The sequence below is a fragment of the Corapipo altera genome, unplaced genomic scaffold (assembly GCF_003945725.1).
Source record: "Corapipo altera isolate COAL_440 unplaced genomic scaffold, ASM394572v1 78, whole genome shotgun sequence".
Lineage (NCBI taxonomy): Eukaryota > Metazoa > Chordata > Aves > Passeriformes > Pipridae > Corapipo > Corapipo altera.
In genome coordinates, this window is record NW_020884904.1 from 5681462 (window position 1) to 5699875 (window position 18414).

The window sequence follows — 18414 nt, forward strand, 5'->3', positions numbered from 1 at the left end:
GCACATTGTTTCAAACAGTCAGCTTTGCCTTTTCATATTTAAGATTCACAGTGTGCAAACCAATGACAGGCTAGTCAAATATTTCCCATGAATCTGCAACTTCCTTTGCACCATTCCTGTTATTTTCATTTCAGGTCTTTCTCAAGCCATGCTGCCAGTGACATCTGATGATTGGTATTTGTCTATGTATCAAGAGCAAAAAAACTGCCAAAGAGAATCGAGACATAACAAAGAGCACTCAGAGAAGATAAGGCTAACATAGAGAAACTAAACTGTGCCCAATTTAGAGACTTGGCTGCAAACATGTGAAAGAGTAAATATTGGGGAAGGAAAGACAGGAATCAGCACTTTGCAATAACAGGCTTCTTATTTAAAATCAAAGTGAAACCAGTCTACCGTTAGATCTTTCACTAACTTAATGTTAGATCTTTGAATCTGCCCAAAATATGATTCATACCATAATATGAATTATTAAAACACTCTTTTAGTGAAATGATGCAATTCATGGCAGATATTGTTAGAAATATGTAACTTCTGAGTCATACTAAGATTCCAGAAATCCTGATAACTAGCTCAGATACCCGTTTAAAGCATAGGTGAGGTCAATCCCACCAGAAGAACCCGTTCAACCAGTAAGAATTCAGTACAGCTGCCCAGATGAAGAAATAAGAGGATAAATGGAGGGGCAAAATCTTGTTGAATCACATATGCAAGTTGTGAAAAGAAGCCCCAGCAGCCAAGCTGGACACCAACCTGTGAATTAAAACCATAGGTGACACTTTCAAAAATCATTAATGACATAATTTAGCAAATTGTATTTTAGGAATAAGTAGCAATATGGTCACATCAGAAAAGAAAATAAACAAACAATAAACAACCCATGAGTTTCCTTTTTCCATCTCAGTAAGTCAGCAAAGCCAGTTATTAAAAAAACCCCAAAAATATGACATACAAGCCACACCAAACGTGGCTGTTGCTAGCACTTAAATTCATTCCAGTTCTGAACACAACAGAAAACAGAGTAACTCTGAGCAGTTAACACCCATGAGAACAGAGAAGAATAGTTTGTGATTGTAGCACTCAACACAAGATTTATCTAAGTCAAGGCGTTTGCCATCACTGCTCTTCCTCAGTTACAATCTCAACAATTACCAGTCCAAAGGCTTTTACAGGTGATTTGGTGTCAGGGAAAGCACATTTTTCCATTTGTTACCACAGAGTTTCAATTAAGCTTGCAAGCAAGTAACACAACCTTGGTCCCATTTTCTTTATGCCTTGCTTATTTGGCTTAAGTCCCTTCTTGCTAGACTTTACACATAAGCTCAGGTCCAAGATATGAGAACAAACTACAGCAAGGCCAGGCCAAAATTCCTGGCCATCCTTTAATGCACAAGAGCTTCACCATATCATTTGAGTCAGTTTGCCTTCTCTCTTATGGACCAGGTATCCTACTTCAACTGGGATATACAGTTAAAAGATTAAGACACTTCCCATATATGAAACTGCCTAAGCTATTTCTGTCTTGCTCTCTTCCCACTTTATAAACTTTCAAAAAAGGTAGAAAATACAGATGTACAATGTGCCTACATCTTACTTGCCTTCTCCTAATATTTACTTACCAAAATAGTTCCATTTCCCTGCTCAAGGCAACTAAACCAAGAGTAGGTACTTCAGTTAGGGAGGAACACTAACAGGGGTGTGAGAATCATCTACACTGCTTCCTCAAAATGGAAAATATTAGATTTTATATCATGAAGAAAGCCACTAGAAATGAGTCACAAAAGCATGAAACCAAAACACATCCAAGGAAAATGTTTGGCTTCAGAAGACAAGAGATTTCCCTTCTTTCCTCGAGGTTTAGATTCTCTACAAGGTCCCCACCACAAACTACTGAGTGTTACACTGTAGGACAGTCACACATTACTATCCAGGTACTTACTGGGTTGAGGAGGGAGGAAAGGAGGAGGTGGAAAGAGCGCGTAACATACATGTTCCGAAAATCTGTTGCCTTTCCAGACTTTAGATAATATGATTGGATTATATTCCTTCCTTCTAATAGAGTAGCTATTTCAGAGAGCTACCTTTCTCAGAAGAGAGAAAAATGAAAAAACAAATTTAAGTTTTGACAAATTGGAATTAGTTTTTCCAATAAAAAAATTAATAAAAAAAAGATGAATAGTCCCAGAGGAATGGTTTTAATTTAAAAATTCCAACTCTGATTGAACTAATTTTTACTACTCCTCAAGATAATGTTCACAGTCGGTTAAACCTACTTCACTTTTCAAGAAAAAAAAAAAAAGAAAAACAGAAGAACTAGAGAGGAAGATAAGCTTTATATGGTTAACAAGACCATCACTATCAGAAAACCATAATGCAATGATGAATGTGTAATTTCTAAGCATTTATTATGTGGTCATACAGTGATTTCTCCTCCATTTGCTACTGAAAGTGATCACTGCCAATACATCGAGCTTTCCTTTTCTAGTAGTACCAAATTAATGATGAACTTCAAATTCACAAGCAGAAAAATGCTTTTTAAAAAATGTGAGGTTGTTACCATGGAAGAATTCAAATAGCCAGCAAAAGAGACATTTAGTCCATTGAAAGAGAAAATACAATATTATTCTCCTAAAAAAATAAGTCTTTGTCAGCAAATACTCGTTATCTAAACTTGCTGTATCTGGCATGTAACAGAAAACACCAAGCAATACTGAAAATTAACTTCAGTATTTGTATATATTTCAAGGATACAACAGATTTATTGCATGAAATCAGAACATAACAAAACTCAGGTATTCAAGTTTCTTAATAGCTAATTAATATTCTCAGTCTCTTTTTAAATCAAATAAAAACAGGCAGAATATGCAGAATTACATGAAACATCCTGGCATGTTAATGGAGTTAACGCTGTCTTAACAGTATTTACAGATTCAACTTGAAAAATAAGTGACTACAGCACTAACGGTGCATTCAGAAGCATTAGTTCAACATCACTATTACCAAAGATGTCTGATAATATCTGTTATCCAAGATACCACATTCTGTCTTCATAGTGAGGGGTTTTGACTATTTTCAGGCTGGTTTTCTTAGTGCCTCCCCCAAGTGTGTGCATACACATACAGAACTGCAGTATGTACATTTGGAGCCCCAGTACCGTGTAAATTTTTTGAAGTACTTGGAAATAACACTCTATATAGCAGCTCCTGTCAAGGAGCTCTCTGCACTACTTATGCAGTGCTAGTATGTCTACAGAAATAACATTTACCAGCTAAAAGAATTATATAGCCAATATTCGAGTTATTAAAACCAACACTGAACAACAACAATAAAAAAAAACAACTACACCAGTAGCCCATATTGAAAATGCAGTACTCATGAGAGAACATGTTCCTTTGCTCTAATGGACAATAAAGATCAGTCGACTTGGAAGATCAACATTCACAACTGCAACTTAAAAACTTAATTTTATTGGATCATACATGATGCAATAACATCATGTCAATCTGGTTTTAATACTCATAAATCTCCTAATCAGTTAGATAAAAAAATAACTGTCCTAGTATTTCTATACATGTAAACATGGCAGATATTTATTTCGGGGTTGTTTGGGTTTCCTCTTTTCTCTCCACCTGATATTTTTGCTGCTATAGTAACCAAACACAATAAATAAAATAACATGGCTCTCTACCCAGAGGTAATACAAAGGTTTCATCAGTCACACAAAAACAGGTAAGAAAGAAGATAACATTCACTGGATTAAGCACACTGTATTTTTTCCCCTATATGTCTACATTTATGTTCAAGTCTAATCTTTTCTAAAGGATAAAGTACTATCTTCTCATTCACAAACACACTACTATGGCAAATACATCATAGAGATCCTAATACACAACTACTAGTGTTTAACACAGATAAAATTAGGTATGTGAGTGCATATGCCTTATTCTTCCTTTCTGTATGCAATTACTTAAAGAATTGTTATTTAAAGAAAGATAAGAGAGGAGAAATCTAAACAGTACATACATCTATCCTAAGAAATTCTATCATAGGTTTTTCAGAGAAACACATATGTAACAATGTGGTAAAATAAACCTAACACCTATCTGGCAGCCTTATCATTAATTCTCAGTTTCCCACTGGTTGTTTAAGAAAGGTCCCTTTGTGGATTAAGGGTTCATTAAAAACATGAAAGTACAGCACAGAAATCAAGAGGTAGTTGTGAAATGGAGGCTTTCCATACAGTAAAATGCTCAGTTTATTTAGAGGTGATCCTAAAAATCAAGTCAATAGAGAACGAAAATTATTCTGGATAAAAACTGAAATGCTAGTAGGAATAGATAAAAAATTAATCTTCAGATATGAGTAACCAAATGATAAGATGCCAAACTGAATTCAGTGTCAACAACAGAAAAGTAATTCAAAAGAGGAAGAAATGAAAAACATCTCTGCAGCTTTTATCGCTCAAAACAATACTGGCAAGGAAAGGATATTTTTAAATCTAAGCACAAGGAGTAGCAGCAGTCAAAGTATGTTAAGAATTTAGTAAAAGCATAGAGAAGGCAAAGTACAATTAAATTATTATAACAAACAATGAGCTCATGTGCTGAATACTGCATTCACCTATAATCAATCACTCCATCAGAAAAAAAATAAATCTGAAAGCAACATACAGAATAGTTGGCTTTCAAGCAGAGTTAGTGAAAGGTACTGAACACACATCCCACACACAAAGTGACCAAACCTGCTAAGCTTGGAAAAACAAAATAAGAGGTAGGGATTTCACAGTGGTCCCAGCTAAGAATGTGTTAGGAAATAAGGAATCACTGTTTAAAAAAAAAAAAATCTAAATAAGAACAACTTTAGGAAGAAGGAATAGTATAAGGATCAAAGATAATATAATTAAAAAATCACAGGTTCCAGTCACAATGGAGTTGAGGAAAACAGATTTCAGCTTAAAAAGCAAATCTGATGTGATATTGTTTAAATGCTTTGGGAAAAGACTAATGAAATACAGTCTCAGTCTTCTACTGAAAGTACCCAGTTCTCATTTGATCAAGTGAAGCAAGGGCATGTGGTTCACAACTGAGTCACAATCGAGTTAGAATTACATCACTTATTGACGTCATTCTCCAAAACTTGTTTTCAAATCTTCTTGCCAGAACACTGCTTCCAGGATGAGGAATGGCCAGAGCAGTCCCTACATTCATCATTTCTAGATGACTGTAAATTACTTTTCTGATGTTAAATGTGTCCTTTTAAATGGATATGTTTGCTGCAGCCTGAACAAGTTTGTGCTTCCTTCTCCCCACTAGCTTCCAGTCAATATCTGGTTACAACTCCTGCCTTTGGCCCTAATCTTAAATTAAAATCAACCCATCAGTAATAAATCATGTCAGAACTGCACTGAAGAACAAATCACCTTTTATGAAACCCTTAAGAGTGCTACTACTTCAGACAGGATTCTTCAGCTATAGGAAAAAGTATTCGTGGTCAAAGGATCCCACAATGGAAAGTTTCCACAGGCCATGTCAATCCAGAGACTTCCTTTCTGACCAAGTCCTGCTTGTGGAAGTCATTTCATCACATGATATGATCTACTACACTGATTCCAAACTAATACATGATCAACAACACTGATTGTACGAAATCTCTGATGCCTGAGGGGAAAGAATGAAAATGTGGCATAGCCCCATTACGATTCCCAAAGACAGGGAGGTGATAGCAGCTACTTTGATTTCAGCAGAGGCATCCACAGGTGTCAGGCAGAGTCACTTGACAGGAACTCAGATATGATCGTGATGAACAGCATCTGTGTTAAACCCCTATTGTTGCATAAAAGTGCTATGAAACTGAGGAAACCACAGCATCCCACACATTTGAAAAAGACATTTTTAAAGCAATTTTAACTTGACAGATTAGAAACATCTACTTTCAAAAACGCTGTATGTACTTTAAGTCAATAATAAAGCTTAGAAAAATGTTCTTGCACAGACTGTTTCCACTACAAAAACATCCCTCCAGCCATTCCCTCTTCTTTTAAAATAAAAACCACCTCTCTCTATCAATTCCTACTATAGTGTAAGATTTTTCCTGGTTTTGACACCATCTCAGTGCGAGTAACTGAAGTCTACAGATGCTCATTCATCTGATTACCCTCTAAATAAGCACCTTCATTTATCTTCCAAAAAATCTGCTAACAGACATTAAAGATCACTAAAATCATGTGCTACCATCAAGCAGTTCTTTCAATTCTGCTTTTAATATTTTATCTGCTACCATGATTACAAAATCAAAAACAGCCTAGGGAAGTATGACTAACCCAAGCAGGCACTCCAAGGAGTTGTATCCAAACAACTATTTTCTAGTACACAACTACAAATTTATATTAAATTTGACTGAAACTTAAAAACAGATGAATTGAAAATCAATCAGTGGATAGAAGTTGGAACACAGATACACAATGGCTATTGTCCATAATGTCTTTCAGATTTACTCCACTGCAATGTACCCGTTCACCTCACTAAATGAGCTGGAGCAGCTTGTTTGCATAACTGGAACAAGACAAACCCCTTTGAGCAACAAGTCACCTGCATGCCACTGAACAGCTGGGGTGACCTCCAGCTGAGTAGTCATCCCACATCTTCATACTTAATCACAGGCCTCTCCCACAATGTTTTATTTCATGCTAGTTCTCAGCAGGCACCTTAACATAGAATTGGCTGTTGGCTTTGCTTTGGGGGAGGGTAGCTGTTAAGTTGGAAGGGTTTGTTGGGGTTTTGTTGCTAATGTTGTTTTTGTTTGGTTGGTTTGGTTTTTAAACTGTTTGAGAGCTCCTTCTCGGGGCTGTATCAGAATCTCTGAGCTTTACAGTCATGCTCTACCTTCTTCCTCTCCAAGCCTACAGCAGAAGATTTTGCCAGAAAGGACTCAGTCTCCTGGGAGTCTTGCATGGCCCTTCTCTGTGTCTCATTTTCTTAATAACTATTTTGAATTAAATTTAAAGCAAACTAAATATCAGAGTTTGAAATGCAAAGTGTTCAGAGTCATCTGGGCAGCCACACAAACCCCCACATCAAGGCCATTACAGCATGATGATTAGCCTCTGTGACAAATGAGGGGCTAGAGGCTCCTTAAACAGTGTTGGAAAAGGAAAAGCTATCTGGTGGTGTCCCATTCTTGTTGCCTTTGGAGCGGTTTTAGAAGTGATGTAGAACCTTCTCCTAGACTCTGTGTCTTCTGTCTAGGGAAGACACCATTACAGTCGTTCCATCACAACAGGGATTCCAGGAGCAATCCAGTGTACAGCAAGGATGACAGGAGTAGTTAAACCCTACAATGAAGCAGGGCATGATCCAATCCAAGACCAAAGACATGCCCAAATTCAGCAGTTTGAACATATGCATATTTCTTCATTTTTCTTTTTTATTCTTTCAAATCAGACAATCAAGATAAAATATTCTAGAAACTAATATATTCTACACCATTTCTCCAGAATAAAGAAGAATGTCTAATCAATGTAGAACATCTTAAACATAAGATAATCAAGGAAGTACAATGGAAACTAGTAATATTTTGTGTATTTCAATTGCAGTACAAACCTTCCAGCTTGCTCTAAAAACATTTTTCATTTATGTTCTGTATATCTGATATTCATACAAGGCTAAAGCATCACTGTTCAAATACCCTCTATATATTGCCTTTTTTGTTTGTTTATTTTTAGGGTTTTTTGGGTTTTTTAAAAGATCTGATAAAGATTTTCTCTCAAGCCCTGGCATGGAACACTGCTGGAATCAAAAACATACTATCACAATAAGAACTAAAATTTTAAGCATAAATCTCAATGACATTTTTGCTACAATATCAGAAGAACTGTTAATAATCTATAGCACTAATCTACTGTAGGTTAATGTGCTACTGTTTTAGATCTCTTGACATGGGTATAAAACTACTTACTCTTCTCGCAAAATAAATTCAATATTTTCTGGAGAGACCTGTCCTGTCACAGGATGTCTAAATGACGTGGTCTGCTGATTATGGCTGAAAAGAAAAAAAAAAGAAAAAAGAAAAAAGGAAATTAATATTGCTAAACTCAGTAAAATATGATCTCTAAAAGGCAGAACTATTTATATTGATGCTTTACTGCTCTATTCCAGAAATGAAACATATTTCTGAGGTATTTTTCAAGTCTGAAATGTTTTCAGCTCCTTCCTGTATTCTTGTTGACTTTGCCAGCGGCACACTGTACCATTTAATTATTAAACAAGTTAATGTTTTAAAACTAAACTAGTTACAATCCTTAGTTAGAGAGACACACTTGAATTTATGATCATTTAAACCTATTACCAGATTATTTAAATATAACACATAACATAATTTATTGAATTATGTTTCTGTAACTTTCACAGAACAGAACCACTAAAATAACTTGAAATGCTGCTAGACAACATTTTACACATTTTGTATTATTTAATCAGATCACAGAGACATTATGTGAAAGCCATTTCTTGCTTTTTTTTTTTTTCTTCTAGTATGGCATTTCTTCAATGATTTTTCTTCACACCTTCATGCAGCCATTCAGCTGTATGGTCTATATAAAACAACATAATTTAGTATTTTATCTCAGCTGAATTAAAGTCAGGAATTTCTATCAACTTTCCCCTCACAGTACTATCTAGATGTTTTGCTACCCCCTGTGAAACATTGCTATTCATTCCAGATAAATATTTTACCTATCTGTGTAACTGCACTCATGTAATGCAAAAATACAGAGTGAAGAAAGCTTTTTTCAGTTTAAACTGGTAGCCTTCCCTCCTCCCCAAAATCAATTATTTCAGTTAATTGTACAGAAAACACAAGACAATTTCTGAGGAGACTTTTATTCTTCTGTCCAAAGGAATGACCCTATAAAAATCACAAATTTTAAAGAAATAAGAAATTAAAGATCTTACTTTAGAATTAGAAAGGTCATGGGTGACATGCTCTAAGCCTTAGAATTAGAGAGAGTAGTGAATGAAGTGCTCACTTATTCAAGGTTCTGAATTTTTCTGGGTTTATTAACAATTTTTAGATAAACATCCAAACTAGAATTCCCACCAAGTGCAGCAAAACAGTAACACCCTATGAGTATATTCAGAAAACAAAAATAAAAAGGCATTCAAAAGGATTATATTTCAAAGAGCCAAAAATGAAAACCTGACCAACTTTTTTGCTTAAAGATTTGGAGTTTTTCCTTCCATAATATCCAGCAGCTTCAGGTCTTACAGTTTTGACCCTGTTGTCTAGCACAGCAGGACATCCCCCCCAAACCAGAATAAGGTATAAAGAAATATTTTGATGTTTCAGAGTAATGAAATTCCCAAGAGATAACACTCTTTCTGATGAGTAAAGGACAGCTAAAAATCAATCAGCTCATGCAGCCACAACATTCCAAAGTAAATAGCTCAAGACATGCCTTGATTTAAAAAACAAACCAAAAACAAGCAAACCAAAACCAACCAACCAACCAAATAACCAAAAAACCACCAATAGCAACAAAAATCCCACAAATTGTTCATGCTAAGTCCCACTTGGGCCACAAACAGCAGAGAATGTTTGGTGTGCTATAAACTTCTCATCCCTTTTCCAATGTGTCTCGCTACAGGAAGTCAGATACAAGGAACCCATATAACAACATTTCCAATGATAAGCTGAGAGCTGTAACAACTTACATAACACCAAAAGGACTTTTTCCAGCCTCACCTCTTACAAAAATTCTACCCTAAAGCCATTGGAAACTGTCAACAAGATATTTGGCCATCAACTACTCTGCAGCACCAGCGATGGCATTCGCTCCCTAGGCTGGTGAGAACTGACCTGTCCTACAGCTGTGGGTTAATAAGGGACCTTGGCAGTTTCTAGCTCTTCAGCTTTTCCCATGAAATCAGAGATCCAGAGAAACTGTCTCCAGTAAGCACATAGTGCTAACATCAACAAAGTAGCCAGGATCTTTTTCCTCACAAAATGACTGAGTATTGTTTTCTAAAGAAGCATTTTTATGTAAGTTTATATTTTAATTTTGGGTCTACATCCAAAGAGAGGGACAGGAACTTGCAGATATTTTCAAAGAAAATAATAAAGCAATTCTCACACTAACAATTATCTCCACGTTTCTCACACAGTCCAGTTTTATGCTGAAAGTCTTTCCTCTCAAATCAGGCCTGAAGCAGTCTGTTTAACCTTTGATGCTTAGGTTAGGACTGCTAACAAAAAGGCAGATACCTTGTTAGCTTAGAAAAATCAAAGTACCTTGCCAGCTATATTCTCCAGGGGCAGCCAAACTGTCAACAAGCTCTCCTCTGCAGGCTTTTAGTCATTAATAACTCACTCTATAATTAAGACTAAGAAAAAGGACTGTATTCCAGAAATGCTCTAGGGTTGTTTAGGAAGTGAAGTTACCCATTATACCATACTAGCACGTACATAAATGCTTTATTATTTCCCAGGAAATAAATTCACCAGGTCTTCTGAAGATGAATTCGTCCACTTGTTGCAATTCAAGAGAAAGGACATTACTAATAGGCTAAATATTGCTTACTAATAATAAAAGTGTTTGCTGCAAATTAAACACTTCTTAAATTTCTGAGCAAATGCATTTTGGGACAAGTTTTGCACGTCAAATACTAAGAGCAGAGAAACAGAGATGGCTCTGTTACTGCACAAAATGCAGATGGTAATTTCACGTAGAAGGAAAAGGAATATAAAAGCAAAACTTCCCACAAATCTGCAGCTTCAATAAGTAGAACTTGACCGGGAAGAGAGAAGCGAACCCCTTGCCACCAACAATTAGTTTTGCAGAACACAGTGGTTTATTTGAATTTGAAAAGTGAGCGTTTAAGTGTTTTGCCTCACAGGACTCATTAAGAATAAGCGATACTATTCAAAACAACCTATACAACAGATGGCTAATGCCTTGCAACAAGGAATTAGATAGCAGGGAGATTTTTGTTCACAATGAGAGCAGTCAAACACTGGAAGAGGTTGCCTAGCAAAGCTGTGGAATCTCCATCCTTGGAAACATCCAAAATGTGGCCGGATAAGGCTCTGAGCAACCAAATCAAACTTTAGGAGCTGGTTCCAGTTTTGAAGCTGGCCTGGTTCTGAACAAGATGGGTTAGATCTAATGGTGTACAGGGGCTCCTTCCAATAAAAATTATTCTGTTCTATCATTCTATAAATCTCCATCTTTCTCTAAAAATATAATTTAATTCTTCCAATACCTCTGAAGCTTTCCTAGTATTTAAACAAATTTATTCCAAGACTATTAGCAGTACCTTTTTCTTAGAACGAGAGAAATTGAATCATTAGGCCTTTAGATTACAATTTTTTGTTGTTGCTTTCATGTCTTTTAAACATTTTCTTAACAGGGATATCTCTTTAAACAACACTGATAACAACAGTTTTGCTAGTGAGTGATCTAGTAAACCTGTTGCAGCGCAAGTTTTCCTTTCCTTTCAAGCACAGACTAAGAAAAGACCTGACACAGTTGTTCTCCAGACACATCAGCTAACCAAACTTCACAGTAGTTAATCACCTGTATTCCCTCCAAATAGCAACTGCTGAATATGTTCCTATTGTCCAGAAATCTATCATGTATAACAGGCACAATAAATGCGCCTTGATAAAAGGACACGATATGCTGCTCCACTCTTCATGCCCCTCTTATTCTGTTTTTTTCCACTGGAGAAAGACTTAATAGCCCTCAACAAAAATGGGAAAGGCTTATGATGCTTCACTGTGTGAATTCTGAATGCTTTGAAATTTGTATTAGTACACCACCACACATTTGAAATGCCAAGCTAACTTTTCTAGCAATGTTACAAATTTTCTGTGTGAGAAAATACAGCATTTTTTCCTAGCAACCTTTTTTTAATTCTAACAGTTTTGTATTATTCTGATTTTGTACAAATACTGATCAACAGAGCCACCAAACCAAAACAAGTATAAAAACATGAAAAATCCACACAAAAATGACATTCATTACCATCTATCACTACCAGCATTATTAAATTACACTACAGACTGCTAGAAGTAATTCTGAACTTCAAAGTTACAGAACACCATTTTCCAAGGATTGCTGTTGGTTTGTAACAGTTAAGACCCACACCCTTCATAATGGAATCAGAGTTTAAACACGTTTCTTTTTAATTAGATACCTCAACACAAATTCTATTATTTCACAGCATGTGTACACAACATTTACCAGCGTAAGAACTGACAGTCGCCCACTGTCTTAAGACAGATTTACTAAAGCAGTTTAGAAAGACTCAAGACCTTCAAGATGTAAACAAAATGAATACACCTGGCTAACCTGAGCCCCATGTGAAGTCATGCTGCTTGAGTAGCTAATGTCACTTCTTAGCTGGCTCTGGATTCAGGTGTGGGGGTGGAACCAGATAACAGATAATCTTAAACACTGGAAGTTGTTACGCTCCTGCTGGCTGGGTGGGAGTGCAGACAGACAGACACCTCTATCCTTAGATAGCCCCTTACTGCTCACCATCCAAATGCAGCCTAAAACATTGCTCAGGTGTTCATTAAGCAAGTCTGCAAATTTAACGCTGCCTATCACTTGCACTAAACTAACCTATAGTATGATAAACTTTAACTGATTTTAACACAAGAAAACCATACAATTACAATCCAGTCTCCAATTCATATTATAGAATTGACACAGGCAGGCACTTTTGCTTGCATGGATGCTTTTGCAGAACTCATAATTAACATGACTTCAGTTCATTTTGTATTTGAGTCAAAGCCAAGTTCTAATTATTAATTTTTGGACATGAGTGATGCTGATGACCTTTCATTTGAAGTCAAGCAAGCTTACAGATTGCCTCTGGAGTAATTTAAATGCCCAGGCAGATGAACCTTGAAATGTGTGAATCAATTATTGATTGACTCTACACCACATTAACAACAAATTTATAGGTTGTGAGAAAAATTCATGTTGTCATTGGACAGACTGTCCTATAAATTATTAGGAGCCACTTGTACACTATTTATTTTCAAGGTAGGCTGACTCCTTTACTTGACTTGCCTTCAAGCCAAGATAAACATAAACCTCTTTATGCTCAATACCCCAGATGGTGATGATTGTTATGGGTGGGCACCAACACTTCTGTGGGAGTTTCTGGTGTGGGTGCAGCTGATAGAAGAACTTGTGCGGTGAAGAACCACTGTTCAGCCAGCAGGTTGTTACTCCAAGCAGGAGAAAGTGCTTGTATCTAACTAGGCAAAAAGCCAGGCATAGTTTGCTTTCCTTCAGAACATATTTCTCAAATACATCAACAGCTTCAAAACAGTTTCAGCACTGCCTTCTGATTATCTTTTGGATATTGTCTTTTAGAATTAGTTAGAACAAGTATCAATAAATAGTCCAAGAAAAACAGTGCCCTCAAAGCTGTGTAAGTAATATTACTGGAAGAAAAACGCAGTGTAATACACTACACAAGCAAAAGCACCAACTACAAGTTGCATGCACACGAAACTTCATCTTTTCAACACACCAAACATTATCCACAGTTTAAAATAGTCAAAGTGTATCCTCAGAGTAGCAGTAAAATCCTGTAATTAGTGGCTAGAAGACTTTCATAAAGCCTAAATTTCACCTCCTCATACAATTTAATCAGCATCTTAATCTAGGAACTAGTGCATAATAATCACAGAGTAAAAGTGATTCTCTCAAATTTTACATCCCCCCTGAGAATTCACAAGTGTTTAGCTGTTTAGTCAGAATACAATTCTACAACTATCTTGAGCCACTATGTCTGTGACTACTATCAGTCAACACAAGAGTCTGTGCTTATGAAGACAGATAAAGGGGACAAGTTGATCTGACATCAGATTTTATTATATTTTCACTTCTTGTAAAAGTGTGCAGACGAGAATAAAACATTTTATTAATGTTTGAAACTAACAGTAAACAAACAGTCACACTGTCACATTGTGTTGACCTACCCAGTTCACTAATGGTGAGGTTAAAAAGAAACTGCAAGTTTCTTTGAAACTGAAAAAATTATTTTTTCCTGTCTTAATGAGCTAACAAAGATAATTTATACTATCTAATAGCAGTATCAGCAGGAAAGATTTTGTTAATGAACATGCTATCAAAAACAGATCTAATAAAACACTGGCAAGCTAATATGGAGAATGCCACAGAATCACTAAAAGTATTTTCAGTCATTGTAAGTACTGATAAGAAGATGAATAAACTGTCATCACAGGACCGACACAGATTTCCATGAGTAATATAGGCTGAAGTCATCTGCTGATTCACAAATCCTTTCAATGCATATCATGAGACACCATCAGAATTTTATTAACTCACAAAAAAAACACATTCAGGGAACTTGAAATTAAGAGGAAAAAACATGTTAGTCTTGAAGACAAGAAAATCTTTAGAAAAGACAAATTTTATTCTATTTCCTTACTTTCACTGTTTCAGAAAAATCACAATCCTTGCCTTCAAAATCAAAAATTAAATTAAAAAAACTCTCTGATAACAGCAAACTAAAATTAGAAAGGTAGAAGATCAAGTTACTGTATCACATTATCTTAATTCAGGCTTGGAAATCACTTAGGACTGTTTCTTTCTTTCCCACTAAAGTATTCGAAGGTAATCAGACAATTCCCCTTAAACCCCCAAAACAAAATGCACTATCTTCAAAACTATCTATCTAATTTGCAACTCTGCTACCTAACAAAAACAATCTTGACTTTTGGTGACAATGAAATGTCACCAATGTCACAAAATGAACAGCAGACCCCATAGGTTGTACATTCCTTACAAATATCACATCTAACAACATCTAAGCCAAAACAAGAAAGTTTGAAATGGAAACAGGAGTAGGTCCAACGGTTAAATACAGGTACTGGTGATTTATACATACATATATCTGTATGCAGACATATATATGTATATGTGTATCTGGGATATATATGGGTACACACAAATCCTTCTCATCTCCAGTGCTGGCACAGATGTTTCTGCAATGATGTAAAACACTTCAGCTTCCATAGGATTAAATGGTTGGGACAATGGGACAATCCCAGCAGTCCCAGCAGATGTAGAAACTCCTTAGACAGATGTAGTCTGATGGAATCTTTCAAGGTGAAGGCAAGTATTTTTTTTAACCAAAGATTTTGGGAAGCACGGAGGTGTGTGCTTTTCCACCGGAGGTCACTGGTGTTACTGGAAAGCAGCAACTTAAATCTTTCCACTACTCAGTTCTGTCCAACACATACAGCAGCATTTGCCCTATAGCCTTACACAAAGAAGAAAACAATATAACCACATTACAGGAGCAGGGCTGCAGAACAGTTCTACAAAAAGTGCTGCCATAAACCAATTCTGGCACAAGGAAACAGCACACAGAGAGCAACACGTCACATTATTTATTTCTTCTGGATCTGGTACACAAACTAAATAATAAATTCATTCTCTAATAAAAAAGAAAGTGGTGATATCACTAAGTAATATGACTAAAACACCCTAGGTAAAAGCAGCACTCTTATATTCCAACATCGACCATAATTTAAAGAGTTTAGTGAAGAAGGCGCCCAACAAGCATTGCCACATAAGCAAACTGTTTTGGAAAGAGTATTTAAGGGAAGCTTTACACAAAAATATTATACATCTCAAGTTGTAAGCCATAACAAAACTGGTTAAAATAGGTGTTCACATACATAGCACCTAAATATACCAAAGGAGGCTGAAACTCCTCGTTAGTCCTATTTGAGCATATTTTACTTTGATGGGAAGACTTGCATGATAAAGGACAACACAATCCACATTGCTCTAAACATGAAAGCAAAAACAAGTTTTCCGGCATCCAGTTTTCATCTAAGTAGCAAGCCATACAGCACAGAAAGCTGAAACAATGCTACAGCTATAAAAACTGAATAAAATAGATTTTGAAACTCCATTTCACTGTCACATAAGACATATAACCTCAAAACAGAGGTCGATTTTAACTTAAAGCAAATGCACCTCTGATTTATTATTGAATTTAATGCATAATACAAAAAAAGTGATTATCAGAGGACAATACTGCAGACTGCGACCTTGTGTGCCCTCAGACAATGTAGAAACACACTGCCCTTTTCCCCTCTCCATAAAATAGAAATGCTTTATCTACACAACCTATACCATGGGAATGGAGTTTTAATCAAGTACTGTCTCTTTACAAAATCACAAGTGTCCAGAAAGGAATTAAAGAATAGCCGGTATCCATCAAGTTCTCTCAGGGTTACAATCTAGAATACTGAATCCAATTTTGGACCTCCTCATACAGGAAAGGCATCAACAAACTAAAGCGAGTTCAGCAGAGGGGCACCAAAATGGTCAGGAGCACCTGCTGTGTGAGGAAAGGCTGAAGGAACCCTACCTCCTGCCAGGACGTAATCAAGAAGTCTCTTTATAGTGGTACATGATGGGAGTATGAGAGAGAGGCATAAAATGAAATGTGAGACTTTCAGACTGCTCATGGGAGAAGTTTTTTCACCTTGAGGATACGAATATCTACCATGAGGATGTCAAAGCAGTGGAACAGGCTGCCCAGAGAGGTTGGACAGTCTCCATCCTTTGGGGTTTTCAATATTAGAGTGGAGGAAGAACTGAGAAACCCTGTCTGACCTCACCACTGACCTTGCTCTGAGCAGAAGGTTGCACTAGAGACCTGATGTCTCATCCAATACAAGTTGTCCAACAATAGTAAAGTTGGGTATAGTTCCTAATTCTACCACAAAGCTAAAAAGCCCCCACAAACAAAACCCAAATCAAACAAGAAAGTTTTGCAGAACAGATTTTGCTAAGAGAATAATGCAAAAACTCACATCGTTTAGGAAGAAAAACTCAAAATCGCATTAAAACCTGGTTTCTTTCAAACTTTAATAACACCATTAATTAACTTCTTCAACAAATAATTAAATCCAAAGCCCATTTACATTCTCTTAATAAATATTCCATGAAAGAAGATAATTTATACAGGCTGGGTTCCTGTGGTTCTGTGCTTTATATCCAGTAGGACACATTCTCCATCCAAAGCTTTTCCTGCAGCTAAGGTCATTCAAAACATGCACGGGTCTGGCTCAGTCCCTCTCTAGCCCTACCTATGTCCTCCACAGCTTTACAATACTAGTATTGACTGTAATCCTACAAACCTCATCCCCTTCAGACACCAAGCTAAAGAATAAACAAGGATATTACCACTGTATTTTCTGAAGTCATGTTTAATATGAAGAAACCACAATTCCCACAGAGCACACCTATTCTTGTGGGTTAGCTGTTTACTGGCATATATATTAATAAAAGTTCCCTCATTAGTAGTAAACTGTTCCAGCCTATCTTGTGGTTAATTCTGAAACACTACAAACTCTATTCATCTGCAGCTTACACCAAAAAAGTAAAAATTTACAGCAATGAAGTTATTTCTTTTGGTTTGTGTAATTCTTGACTGTTTTAAAGGAGTTCCTCCTTCCTCAATCTCTCAACTCACTGTGCTGAATAAAATGTAATGCATCTCCTCAAAATTTAAATGCATTTGTAAAGTATTTTTTAATATAAAATTTTAAATATTAAATGGACTACAGTAGTCCTGAAGGGCCCTTAATATCAAGCTTTTGCTTGGGAGAAGATTGGTAACACAAGATCATCTTGCCTAGAGCAACAGGTATAAATTAATGGAGCTTTTCAGCCTGACTTTTCAAAGCTATGAATTATACAAAGGTTACTTTCCTTTCCAAGGCAGCCCAGCACCTACAGCACTGAAACACTGACAGGTTCAAGAGCCATGACAGCAGCATCCATTCACAGAACGCTGCTGTAAGTCACACACAGAGCCCAATTTACACTCCACACTTAGAACCAAGAGCAGCCTCCTTAACCAGGGGCAGCTCTTACACAGGGGCACTGGGAGCCATTCCTAGAAGAACTTCATTATCCCTCCTTTCTGGGCCTTTCTTCCCTCCTGCACACAGTGCAGACCGCAGACACAGGGCCCAAAGCTCGGCCTCGCACCACCTCTGCATGACACCTGCACACTGATCCCTACCAGTGAGGGAAAAACCCTCAACACATCATAGCTGACACTGCCATTAAATAAAACTTCAAAGATTACAGAAAGGGGTTATTTGCACTGTCAAGAGGCTAGTATCTCTTAAACATATTTTTTCCAATCACATTAATCAATACAGTATGATTAAGTTACCGTGTATTAATCACACCCTTTAATACCTCATATAAAATGGTTCTGAGATCATAGCTATAAAGCAGATAAACCTTTTGTAAAATGTTATTTACTCAAATGTTTTCATCATACAAGTTACCTCACTGTGCAGTAAGAAACCCACTATGATTCATAGCCTAAAACCAATTTC

At 36.5% G+C, this 18414-nt stretch overlaps 1 protein-coding gene across 14 annotated transcripts in view; it reads right to left on the minus strand.

Moving 5' to 3' along the window:
* PLEKHA7 (pleckstrin homology domain containing A7) overlaps positions 1 to 18414 on the minus strand; it is a 157451-nt gene that overhangs the window by 57820 nt on the left and 81217 nt on the right. For 12 of the 14 annotated variants that reach the window (XM_027651092.1, XM_027651103.1, XM_027651101.1 and 9 more), the window contains one exon: positions 7954 to 8037. The exons of the other annotated variants lie outside the window; for them this stretch is intronic. In XM_027651092.1, coding sequence (XP_027506893.1) covers positions 7954 to 8037 — 84 coding nt within the window. The remainder of the gene's footprint in view (positions 1 to 7953; positions 8038 to 18414) is intronic. 14 annotated transcript variants of the gene reach the window in all.